Raw genomic sequence first — 13,263 nt, 5'->3', positions numbered from 1 at the left:
GAAACAGAACTATTCTGGAGATCTTTCTGGCTGACCCACTGTGGGGAGCCAGGGAAGTGGCAAAACCATACAGCAGACTGGCAAGTGAGAGCAGAGGCTCTGGAGCCAACGAGAGCTGGGTTTGAAGCCCAGCTCTGCCACCTGTTGGGTGTGCAGCCTTGGACCACTTACTTAAGCAAGCTGAACCTCAGTTTCCTCATCTGCAGGATGGATGTGGCGATTGGCTCAGCAGGGCTGCTGGGAGGAGTGAGTGCAATATGTATATGTGAAGTGCTTAACGTGATGCCTGGCATGTGGTAGGCACAGCTCTCAGCTGTTAATGGCAGTAATTGTAAGAGGCAGTGTGCTGGGGAAGTTGGTGAAGGGAGAAAGGACTTGGGATTTGAGGTGACCTTTAAGGAGAAGGGTCACTTACAACATGGCATTGTAAAGGGCTTGAGAGGAAGGGGGGTAGCTGAGTGCATGGAGCATGCATCTCCTCTTACTATTAAGGACGTCCCCCCAGGTCAGGGAGTACAGTAGTGACTGAGATAATTAAGGTCCCTGGATGCCCTGGAAACTTTGAGCCTTACAACAGAGAAGGGCATTCAGCAATCCCACAAATAAATTTCCATATAAATACCATATGTGACTGCTTATTATACAGAGTGCTGTTAAGGAAAAATTGGGAGTTATAACAGGAAATTGTCATGGGAGTCTTGGTTTGGATAGGAGATATCTTGAAGGCAGTAAAATTTGACATCTGAAGGACAGGAACAGTTGGTTAGGTGAAGTGTCGGGGTCAGGAGATCCCAGGCGAAGTCCCCAATGCGGGAACCGAACAAAGGCCAGGTTGGCCAGAACACAGAGGGCAAGAGACGCAGGACAGCCTGAGGCATGGGTAGGCCTGGTCACCGGTGGCCTCTAGCCAAGCAGAGAGCTCAGGTCTACCCCAGTTCACTGAGATGTATTAGTAATGGTGCCTGCAGTGAGATTTATGAGTTGGGATCAGCTGACAGAGAGCTTTGTATCCTACCCTGAGAGGTCTGTCATTTGTCCTCTGTCCTGAAGGCAAGCAAGGATCCACAGGTATGTATGAGAAGGAAGGGGATGGGTAGCGTCCAGATCTTGAAAGCAGAGCTCCTGCAGCAGCTGAAGGGATGTGGAAGAAGGTGGGTGGGGTCAGAGGTGACTCAGTTCCTCCAGCCCAGATGTCTTTGTGCCAGGGAAACAATCTAAGTTTGGGACACACTTAGTTTGTCACTAATTTTGATGCCTTAGTTGAAGAAACCAAAGTGACCAAAATTGTAGGAATCTAGGCAAAATACTAAATCATAGACTCTTTCTTAAACTTGATTTTGAAAAAAAAAAGTTTCACTGATATGCATTTGCCACCCACGAAGGTGGTCTGTGATGAATATCAGTGGCTCCTGAGCACTGCTATGCCAGACGGTAACTAAGTTTTCACTGATATGTGGGGAAATGAAATATTTCAGTGTCCTTATTTTGGGGATGTTAGAATACTCTTATGAAATCAAGATGATAGGAGATTCGTAATTGGCTTTTGTCTTATTTTGCTTTTTAAATGCCCTTCCTTAAGGGGCGCCTGGATGGCACAGTTGGTGAAGAGTCCCACTCTTGATTTCAGCTCAGGGCTTGATGTCAGGGTCTTAAGTTCAGTCCCCGAGTTGGGCTCCATGCTGGGTGTGGAGCCTACTTAAAAAAAAAAATGCCCTTCCTTGACACTGAGAAGAGTTGGCTCCATGTCTGTGTCGTCTAAAAGTTTAGAAGCCACTGATTGCTACTAACTCAGTGTGGTAGGAATAGCAGCTGCAGCAGATGTAAATTGTATCTTGAGGGTATACACAACAGAAAATCCTCATCATCTTTTAGCATTGTGTGTAAATCTCTGAATCACTTATGTGTGTGGGTCCTGCCGTGAAAGTGAAGTGGTGCCACGATGCTCTCTGGGTGGCGCCCATTCAAGTGGAACTTGATTGCAGCTTGTGCAAATTTAGAAGCCATTTTGGTTACAGATGCAAAGTGACCAACTGCTTTAGAGAAGCCCACTTACATAGATTAACTTCACTTGGAATCAGAGCATCATTTTTCTTTCATAGGAACAATGTAGTTCAAAATTTAACATGCATTTATTTTACTCAGGCAAATAGAGAGAAGAATATGAAAAACAGTCATTCCTTTTTGCCATTGTCCTTGGGGGTCTGTCAACACCAGGGGTGGTGACCCTTCTGATTCTCTGGGCCCCCCAAGTTCTTAACCACATCTCTTTCTCTCCTAATCCCCCAAGTTAGGAGCCCTGGTTTCCTTCCTCTTACCCGAAATGCATCTATGTTCCCACCCATACTTTCCTTCGTAGTATAATAAACCGGTGTTGGGACTTAGGAAGCACTGTCACAAAGCTGAGCATAGCATGGCTTTTGCTCTTGAACTTGCTGTCAGACAGGAGATTGGCACCCAGCAAAAACAATGCAAGTTAGCTTTATGGGGTGGGAGTTTCACCGAGTTTGCAGTGCTTGTTCATTGTTCTAGGAATTCTCAGCCTGGACCTAGAAAGAATTTCGTTTTTGAAGCTCTGCTTAGTTTTGGTTGTGGTTTTTGCTTTTTATCACTGGATGTTGGCAGTTGCATAAATGAGCTTCCCTCTTAATTCCCAGTGTATTTGCCTATTTCTCTCTCTCCATAGGAGATATATACCTAATTCATGTACTTTTTTTTTGCTACATTTCACATGGCTATAATGCCACTTCCCAGAAAGGAAGTGTAATAAATTTAATATCAAAATATCTTTACATAGTCATTTAGTGATTTACATTTTCTTTATGTAGTTTTTCTTGATGTTTAAACAACACATCACATTGCAGAAAATCCTCACCCACAATATTGCAAGGCAGGTTGATGCCTAACTCTCCATTTTACAGATGAAGAACCTGAGGCTCAGAAAGTTCCCAAGGTTGTTCCCAAGGTTGCATGGCTCATAAATGGTACAGTTTTCCTTTGACCCTTGAGTTTTCTCTGGCTCCAAAACCTGCGGGCTTCCCATGGTGCTGTGTCCATCTTAAGTCTGTCTCCAGGCCTTGGTGTGGTACTCCCTGGGACCATGCTTCCCTGAGACCAGTGACATTCTGTTGCACAGTAAGAAAAGGTCCTGTAAGATCCTGCATAAAAGACTCTTCTGAGTAATGCAGGGAATTTTAAAATTATTTTTAGAGACGTAGCCGTTAAAGTGGAAGAGGCTTAAAAAATGGAGGCATAAAATGGAGGCATTCAGTACTTAAAGTTATATCGGGGTTATTTGGAACTTGTCCACACCTAGAAGAGCCCACCATGTATCCATGTTGTACAGTGAAGGTGAGCACAGGACACAGTGGGACCGTGGAGGGAGGCTTAAGTCACAGTTCCTGGCCAGATGTCTGCTGAAACACATTTTCCTTCTGTCCTTGCATATGCCACACATAATTGGTGTTTGACCTGTTGAAGCTCTCCCACCAATCCCTTTTCTCTGTGTCACAGTCTTACCACTTAAGGTCCCACCCAAGTCCTTCTACAAAACCCTGAGCTGTCCCTCTACCAAACCTATTTAGCACTGATTATCTGTACCCCACTTTATTGTTTATTGTTCTCTAATTGTTTCATGAGTCTTTTCTCTCCAACCAAATTATAAGCTGCATGAGGGCAAGGAATATGTGTCATACGTCTTTTGGATCTTCCTCAGAGTATAGCGCCAAGGTAGGTACAAAGTAGGTCCGTAGTAAAACTTGCCTTGGATCGCTCAGAACCCCAAACACTGTGAGCACTTTCTACGTATCTTTGTGTGTGTAGCGCCCATGTTGCCAGAATTCTTCTCTCTTGGGTGCCTGTGGAAAGACTCCATTGAGAGGTCTGTGTTTGGTATTTTAGGATGCAGTGTCATACCAGGATGTTGTGAACCTGACTGAGGACAGGAAGCCTCAGAACCCGATTCAGGACAACATGGAGAACTATAGGAAGCTGCTTTCTCTGGGTAAGCAGCTGCTTCTGTCAGTTACTCCAGACCTAGTCATTGAAGCTTTTTGTCACCTTATTTTTAAAGCTGCGGGATATTAGAGTTGATGTTAATATATTTGGACTTTAAGGATAATAAGAAGCTTTTGAAATATTTCAAGGAGAGAAGTAAATGATGAGATTTCTATTTTTGAGAAATCATTCTGGCTTTGCGTGAAGAGTGTATTTGTACAAGGTGGAAGAGAATGGAGAGATGTCTCTTGCCACAAGAGTTGGTACTTTTTTCTAGAGAGGTGGCAGTGAAGATTTTCAAATACACATGTAGAATGGGATCCTGAGTTCCCGTTTGGACTGTCCTCGAAGTCATCTAGCTCCAGTCATAGCAGGCAGTTGGCTATGCAGGTCTGATGCTGGGGAGAGAGACTGTGCAAGGCAGTGGAGTTCAGAGAACAGCTGGAGAAAAGAGTCAAGGAAGAAGAGAACCATGGAAGCCAGTGAAAAAGAGGGTGTCAGGATTTAAAAGGTGGTTACAGAAGGGTGAAGACTAAAAAGGATGCACTGGATTTAAGGACACAGGTGGTCTCTGTACAGATTTCTAGGTGGAGTCAGGAGAATTAATTAAAATTCAGGCTAGAATGGGCTGAGAAGTGGACAGTAAGGATTTGGGACTGCACATAGAAGACGTTCAAGGAGTTGGGTATGGGCTACCTCCTGTTTAGTGGATTGTAGGGAGGTAGGCACCATTTTATGGTGATGAGTCTTATACCTAACTTGACTATAGCTATATAAGTGATAAATCATATTATTCTTGTGAACAGGGGTTCAGCTTGCCGAAGACGATGGCCACTCCCACATGACACAAGGCCATTCATCGAGGTCAAAGAGAAGTAGTGCCTACCCGAGCACCAGTCGAGGTAAGCACTAGGCAGATCGCAGCTAGTGGCCACTTTAGGTAGTGAGATGGGAGCTATACTAGGTAGTGAGATGGGAGCTGTACGTACATATTGGTAAATCTCTTACATTTTATATTCACACCATCATCCCAGAAGTCCCACTGTTACTTCGCACATGTACAGGGACTAGGGAGTATTTACATTTGGGGTTTCTTTTAAGGTCTGAAAACCATGCCTGAAACCAAAAAGTCGACCCATCGGCGGGGAATTTGTGAAGATGAATCTTCCCACGGGGTGATAATGGAAAAATTCATCAAGGATGTTTCACGCAACTCCAAATCGGGACGGGCCAGGGAATCTAATGATCGGTCACAGAGATTCCCCAGAAGACCAGACAATGATTGGAAAGAAGTTTCATTCAACAAGAGGGAGTCGGTGATTCAGGAGAGGGGCTATGAAGGGAATGCCTTTGGGGGAAGCTATAATTTTAACTCGAGTCTTGTTTCCAAAAAGAGAGTTCTTGAAAGAAAAAGGCGCTATCAGTTTGACACAGATGGGAAGGGCTCAGTTCATGAGCAGAAAGGCTATGCAAGGAAGAGACCTTTTGAATGTAGTGAAATGAGAAAAGCCATGAGCATGAGCAGCCTTAGTGCCCCCTCCTTCACTGAGTCGCACCCACTCGATTTTGGGGCAATGCCTTATGTGTGTGATGAGTGTGGGAGGTCTTTCAGTGTGATTTCAGAATTTGTCGAACATCAGATCATGCATACTAGAGAGAATCTCTATGAGTATGGTGAATCGTTTATTCATAGTGTGGCTGTCAGTGAGGTTCAGAAAAGTCAGTCTGGGGGGAAACGCTTTGAATGTAAAGAGTGTGGGGAAACCTTCAATAAGAGTGCCGCTCTTGCCGAACATCGGAAAATTCATGCTAGAGAGCATCTTGCAGAATGTAATGATGAGGAGTATGAGGAGCCCTTCATGCCTAGCCCAACCTTCAGTGAGCTTCAGAAAATATATGGGAAGGATAAATTCTATGAATGTAAGGTGTGTAAGGAAACCTTCCTTCATAGTTCTGCCCTGATTGACCACCAGAAAACCCATGGTAGAGATGACAAAGATAATGAGCGTGGGGAAGCCTTTAAACCCAGCCCACCCCTTAGTGAGGTTCAGAAAATGTATGGGAAAGAGAAAATGTATGAATGTAAGGTGTGCGGGGAGACCTTCCATCATAGCTCATCCCTGAAAGAACATCAGAAGATCCACACTAGAGGAAACCTATTTGAAAGTAAGGGTAAAATGTGTGAGGAAACCTTTATTCCTGGTCAGTCCCTTAAAAGGCGTCAGAAATCTTACTCCAAAGAGAAGCTCTATGACTTTAAAGATGGTGGGGATGCCTTTAGGCAAAGCTCAGACCTCAGTGAGCATCAGAAAATTCATTCTCGAAAGAACCTCTATGAAGGCAGAGGGTACGAGAAGTCTGTCATTCATAGCGTGCCCTTCACTGAGTCTCAGAAGAGTCATACTATAACCAGACCACCTGAAAATGAGGAGGACGAGAAGACGTTCACCGTCAGCTCCAACCCTGATGACAACCAGAAGATTCCTACTAAAGAAAATGCCTGTGAGAGGAAACCATATGAGAGGTCTGTTATTCATAGCTTAGCCTTTGCTAAAGCTCAGAAAAGTCACAGTGCAGTGGGGCCTAGTAAATCACAAGTGATTGCAGAGTCTACCCAGACCTCAGGTGTTCTCGAACATCAGAAAGTCCATGCTGGAGAGAATTCCGAAGGAAAGAAATATGAGAGGTCTGTTATCCATAGCTTAGCTGCTTTCAAACCTCCCAAAAATTACAATGGAAATGAAGCCGTTGAATGTGATGAAAAGGGAGAATCCTCTACTTACATCTCAGACCTTCGTGATAAGCAACAGAAAACTCCTGCCAGAGAGAACCCTTATGAAGGGGCTAAGAGTAACAACTACAAGGACTCCGTTATACAAAGTGTATCCCGTATCGAACCTCAGAAAAGCCTTACTAGTCCCGGGTCCAGTGAATCGTCTGTTCCCAGCTCAAATGTCCGGGAACATCAGAAGGCTCGTGCTAAGAAAAAAAACATTGAGCGTAGGAACTATGAGACCTCTGTAATTCACTCCCTACGTTTTGGCGAACCTCAAACATTTCGCCCTAGAGAGAAATTCTATGAATGTCCAGAGTGTGGAGAATCCTTTGTTCGTAGCTCCGACCTCACTGAGCATCAGAAGATTCACGATAGAAAGAAGCCCTCTGGAAGTAAAAACTATGAACGATCTGTAATTCGCAGCTTAGCCTCTACTGACCCCCAGACAAGTTATGCTGAACAAGCACAGACAAGTTATGCTGAACAGCCAGGGCAGATGAGATACTCTGAACAGCCAGCACAGGCGAGTTACACTAAGCAACCAGCGCAGGCGAGTTACACTAAACAACCAGCGCAGGCGAGTTATACTAAACAACCAGCGCAGGCAAGTTATACTAAACAAGCAGTGCAGGCGAATTATGCTAAACAACCAGCGCAGACAAATTACATTGCCCACCCAGTGCAGATAAGTTACTCTGAACACCCAATGCAGATGAGTTACACTAAACAAGCACCACAGATGAGTTACACTAAACAACCACCACAGATGAGTTACACTAAACAACCACCACAGATGAGTTACACTAAACCACCATCACTGATGAGTTACGCTGAAGAACAAGCACAGACGAGTTACGCTGAACAGCAAGTGCGCAACAAATGTAAGGAGTGTGGGGAATGCTTTGCCACCATTGAAGAGCTTGGTGCACATCAGAAAATCTATGCCCGAGAAGAATTCCATGGTCGGAAGCTCTTTGGAAACTCTGTTATTCAGGGCATAGGCCTTGATGGGCCTCGGCAGGTAGAGCCTCGGCAGGAAGAGCCTCGGCAGGATGAGCCAGATGAGCAGGACGAGCAGGATGAGCAGGATGAGCCTGAAGACACAATCTATGGATGTAAGGATTGTGGGCTGGGCTTTGCAGATCGTGCAGACCTTAAGGATCATCAGAAGGTTCATGGCAGAGAGTATCTCATCGACAGTCGTGAGTACACGCATTCTGTAATCCATACCCATTCTGTCAGTGAATATCAGAAAGATTATATTGGAGAGCAGCTCTATGAATGCCCTGCATGTGGGGAATCTTTTGTTCATAGCTCATTCCTTTTTGAGCATCAGAAAATCCATGAGCAAGATCAATTCTTTGGCCATAGAAGGTATGAGGAGCCTTTTATGCAACCCTTGGTCATTAACCCACGGAGGCCTCGTGCCCCACAGAAGAATCCTCCTGCAGGAACATCCCTTCAATGCCACGTGTGTGGACAAGACTTCATTCATGGCTCTGTCCTTAGTGAACATATGAGAATTCATACTGGAGAGGATTTACCAGAGCAGGGCCAGGGAAGTGAAGATGCAGTCAGTCCAGGCTTAGCCCTTACTGAGTTTCAGAGAAGTCAAACCGAAGAGAAACACTATGAATGTAAAACATGTGGAGAATCCTTCCTCAATCAGTCAGACCTTAGGGAGCACATGAGAATTCATGAGAAAGATGAGCCCTATGATTATGGGGCCTCCTTCGTTCACACCTCATTTCTTACTGAGCCCCCTAAAAGAGATTCACCGTTCTATGAATGCAAGGACTGTGGGAAGTCCTTTATTCATAACACAGTTCTCACTAAACATCAGAAGCTTCATCTTGAAGAGGAAGAAGAAGAAGGAGCCCAGGAGGTTGAAGCCAATGTCCTTGTTCCACGAGAAGTTCTTCGGATCCAGGGATCAAACGTAGAAGCTGCTGAGCCAGAGGTGGAGGCTGCTGAACCAGAGGTGGAGGCTGCTGAGCCTAATGTGGAGGCTGCGGAGCCCAATGGAGAGGCTGAAGGGCCAGATGGGGAGGCTGCAGAGCCAAATGGGGAGGCCGAACAGCCCAACGGAGAGGCTGAACAGCCCAATGGAGATGCTGATGAACCAGATGGTGCAGGGATAGAAGACCCAGAAGAAAGAGCTGAAGAGCCAGAGGGAAAGGCTGAAGAGCCAGAGGGAGATGCTGATGAGCCAGATGGGGCAGGGATTGAAGACCCAGAAGAAGAAGGTGAAGATCAAGAGATTCAGGTTGAAGAACCATACTATGACTGTAGGGAATGTGGAGAAACCTTCACTTCCAACTCAGCCTATGGTGAGCACCTGAAAACCCATGCCAGGGTGATAATATTTGAGCCTGGAAATGTCTATGGGGAAAGCTCACACTACACTGGCCATGCCAGCACCAGCACTAGTGACAACGACAGGGCCGATGACAAGTACTTCAAATGTGATGTCTGTGGGCAGCTTTTCAGTGATCGCCTTTCCCTTGCTAGACACCAGAATACTCATACCGGCTGAGAACACAAGTATAAAGTTTAGAAAACCTTCATTTAGAACCTGACCCCTACTAAACCAGAGACTTCAACCCATAATAATGTCAGAAGAAAACTTACCTTGGCATGTACACACCTGACTTTTAATATCAGACAACTCAGACTAAAAGGAGACCGAAGGTGGAAAACTCCTTTGGTTTTAGCTCTCCTCCATCACACATCAGTGTATGCATGTGGGAAAGCTATAGCACATACCTTTCATCTGAGTAATCTATTGAGGGAAAATCCTAGAAGTTTTTGAGATTACAGAAATTGCCCAGTCAAATGTAAATGACACTTCTATAACCTATATATAATGATCCCTGCAATGTATATAAAATAGCATATCATAGCAAAACAGTAATCACATATATTTGGATTTGATATGATATACAGTTACAGTTTACTGTGCAGAGTACCTTACCTGGTACTCTGATTTCTTTTTTTTCTTTTTTGGAGGAGGAAGAGAGCAACAAATTAGAATATATTTCTAAATATCTTAGATTCTGAGAAAGACTTATTGTGCATTATTTGAACCCCATCAGTATCGTTTTGAGTAATTGTGTATTGTTCCTTACCCTTAAGTATTCCTGTAAAAGTGTAAGCATGAAAGGTAAAATGTCTTTTATTCTTTGCTGTTTGAAAAGAGAAGTACTTGGAACTTCTTTTCAGCCTTTTTGTCTACACCAACACTTTGGAACCTAATGCTGTGTAAGCCTTTACAATATGTGGATTGGCCTTTTGTGACCCAAAGTGGTTGGTTGCCATATTGTACCTTGCAGTGATTCTCATGCAAAAATATTACGAGTTTTGTTTTTTTTTTTAACCAACTTGATGTGTTTGATAGTGAATTTATAAAAGCTGAAGCTTTTCCCTATAAATCTTATGCTTTTGCCTTTAAAGAGTGGGTTGCAACCATCACTAGATGACAGTAGTGCCTACTGATGATTGAGAACCAGAGGGAGAGGCTTTCATATTGTAAATAAGGATGCAGGCTTACAATTTCCGTCACTTCCTTTGTGCGCTTCCTGCCTTAAGTGACAAGTAGCAGCGTGGCTTCATTAGTATTATACAGCCACAAATCAGTTTGCACCCTGGGTGCCCAGGAGCTAGTATCCTTAGAGCTTTCTATCACTTAATTCTCGTCTTCACCTGTCTGACCCTCCACCCCATGTCTAACTTGCATTTTAAAAATAATGAAAAAAAAAAGCTTTCTTTACAGTCAACTTAAGCTTAACATGGACTCAGGTTCCCCAGCAGCCTTAATTTGTTTCCTTACCATCTGTTCCTCCCTCTTTCAGCCCTTCTAAGTATTTCCGAGCTATTCATTAGTGTATGTTTGTCCGATCACCTCAGTTTTCCACTTAATCACAAATTGACCTCATAGCTTGAGGTTTCCTGTGTCCTGTTCTGTGGACCACCTGTGCTCCTTTTGCTTCCCCTCCCCTTGCATAATGACTATTAAATTTTTTGGCTTTGAGTTGGCTGGAAAAAAAAATTTAAAAAAAATTTAAAGTGGATCTGTAGATTAAGTGAGCAAAAGATAACAGCAGATAATTTGAGCAAGCAAAATTAATATACCTGCTGGGGGAATGTGTCTAAATCTCACTCTCCTAGATCCGCATGGTTGGGGCTTGGAGAGTGTATGTCAGAGCTGCAGGGAATGCCAAAGTCGAGGGAGGTTGTAGTGTTGAAAGCATGAAGCAGAAATGAGGAAGCCAAAGAAGGGAGTCCTAATATATCACCAGATCTAGGAGGCTAGGAAGCAGACAGAAGGAAATATGGGAAGCAAGGCTTAGAAGACCAGGTTGGTAGGAATGAATTGAGCAGGATGTCCTGGGCAGTTAAGAAGCCTTTTTGGTGTAGGTGAGGGCCAGCTGCATAGAAAGACCTGAGGTTGGAATGGACATTCAAGGAGCATTGAGGCCTCACATTACAGGAGGACTCTTTAGATGGGAACCAGCATTGATGTTATTGGGGTGAATTTGGGTTTATCACTGTTGGCAGTATTAAACAACCTGCCAAACATCAGGGTGCCCATTCCAACCTTACGTTAGTGAAAAACTAGGAACAACATAAATGCCAAACAGTACGAGAATGATTACATGAAGGTATCCATGGACTGTCATGCAGCTGTTTAAAAATGATAATCATGAAGAGTTATGTAGCAACATGGAAATATATTTACGGAATATTGAGTGGAAAAAGCAGGACACAGAATTATATTTATACTACAGTTATAACTGATTAAAAATGTATGCTTATAGTCAAAAGCTGTTGTGTTGTTGTTGTTGTTGTAGGCTTATAGTTGAGCATTATTTTCTTAAATTCTTTGAATGTTCTTTATGGTAGTGTTACTAAAAAGTTTATAATCACTTTTCCATTGTGAACATAATTTGAACTCATTATCAGACACTTGGAAAATACAGAAAAGTGGAGGAAAAAATTCATATTCCAACCATCCAAAGACAGATATACTCTTTCAACATCTTGTTTATTCTTGTTTCTGTGCACAGGTTTATGATTATAACTGTGTCAAAATGTGTATTCAAAATAGCTGTTATGTTATCTTTGTGGAATTATGGTTAAATACTTTCATCTTAATGTCTTCAAATGTTCCTTATAATAGTGTTCTGCTAACAAAGTTTATTATGTTTGTTTACATTACAAGCATAATACATACCCAGAGGAAAAATTGGAAAATACACTAAATGAGAAAAGAGAAAAAAGTCACCCATATTCCCAACACACAACAACTACTGTTAACATCTTGATCTATTTCCTCCATCTTGTTTTAGTGCACAAGCTTGTGATTATAATGGTGTTAAATATGTATGCATAAAGTCTAAAATGAAAAAAAACTATGGAAAATAATTAAAATAGTGTTGTCATTGTGGGATTATGGTTAAATATATTGTCTCAAATTCCTTGAATGACCTTTGGTGTTTTGGTATTAAATCTTATGTATGTATTTCTCCATTACAAATATAATACATACTCATAGCAAACTTTGGAAAAATTCAGTAAACTAGAAGAAAAGAAATTCACCCATTTCCCAACACCCAGCAACAATTGCTGTTAACATCTTGATCTGTGCACCAGTCTTATGATAATTAGGGTGTTAATGATAAGTATATATAGAGTCAAAGATGGGAAGAAATATGGAAGACAGTTAAATAGTTATGTGGTTGTTGTGGGATTATGGTTAAATATTTTATCTTGGTTTCCTCGAATGGTCTTTATCAGAGTGTTTTGGTAATCCACCTTTATCGCATATATTTCCATTATAAACACTGTATGTGTTCATTATAGAAACTTTGAACTTGCAGAAATGTAGAAGAGAAACTCGCCCATATTTTCACCATCCAAAGACTGTGGTTAACATCTTGATATATTTTCTTCATCTTGTTTCTGTGCACAGGTTTTTGGTTTGATAATATGGTTGTGGTTGTTCTATCTATCTGTAATAGTGTCAACAATAAAAATAAAGTTAAAAATAAGATATTTGTCAGTCTCTTCTTTTGTCCATTTTAAGTGTTTGGGGTTGGTAAATGCAGTTTTTTGTTACAACTAGAAATCCAAAAGCTTAGTGCCTCCTTAGGCCTTTAAGTTTGGCTTACGCGTCTTAGTACATTTTTAAGTATTTATTTCAACAATTCCTTCTAAGAGATATCTTAATACTATAGGATTCCACATTTTTAACTGCACTTCTATATATTCCAATAGTGTTTTTAAACTTGATAATAAACAGAAGTATGTTTTAATATACATTTTAATTTTTAATCTCAAATATGAGATTCAAGCAAGAAAACTACAAACAAGAGTGATCCCTTAACATAAAAATGTTAATACTATGGTTTAGAATCTCTTTATTATTATTATTTTTTAAGATTTTATTTATCTGACAGCACTCAAGCAGGGGAAGCATCAGACATCGGCAGAGG

The 13,263-nt window shown here is 42.2% G+C and overlaps 1 protein-coding gene across 11 annotated transcripts in view; it reads left to right on the top strand.

Annotated features, from left to right (window-relative positions):
* PEG3 (paternally expressed 3) overlaps window positions 1-12,819 on the top strand; it is a 32,765-nt gene extending 19,946 nt beyond the window's left edge. For all 11 annotated transcript variants that reach the window (XM_073888952.1, XM_073888949.1, XM_073888948.1 and 8 more), the window contains 3 exons: window positions 3,898-4,000; window positions 4,800-4,895; window positions 5,095-12,819. In XM_073888952.1, the coding sequence (XP_073745053.1) occupies window positions 3,898-4,000; window positions 4,800-4,895; window positions 5,095-9,305 (4,410 nt within the window). In that variant the 3' untranslated portion in view covers window positions 9,306-12,819. The remainder of the gene's footprint in view (window positions 1-3,897; window positions 4,001-4,799; window positions 4,896-5,094) is intronic.
* The last annotated feature ends 444 nt before the right edge of the window (window positions 12,820-13,263 follow it).

This window comes from Callorhinus ursinus, unplaced genomic scaffold (assembly GCF_003265705.2).
Source record: "Callorhinus ursinus isolate GAN/ISIS: 27379988/994484 unplaced genomic scaffold, GSC_fseal_2.0 scaffold100, whole genome shotgun sequence".
In the NCBI taxonomy this organism is placed as follows: Eukaryota; Metazoa; Chordata; class Mammalia; order Carnivora; family Otariidae; genus Callorhinus; species Callorhinus ursinus.
The sequence above is the reverse complement of the archived record's forward strand: the minus strand, read 5'-3'. Positions and strand labels throughout refer to the sequence as shown.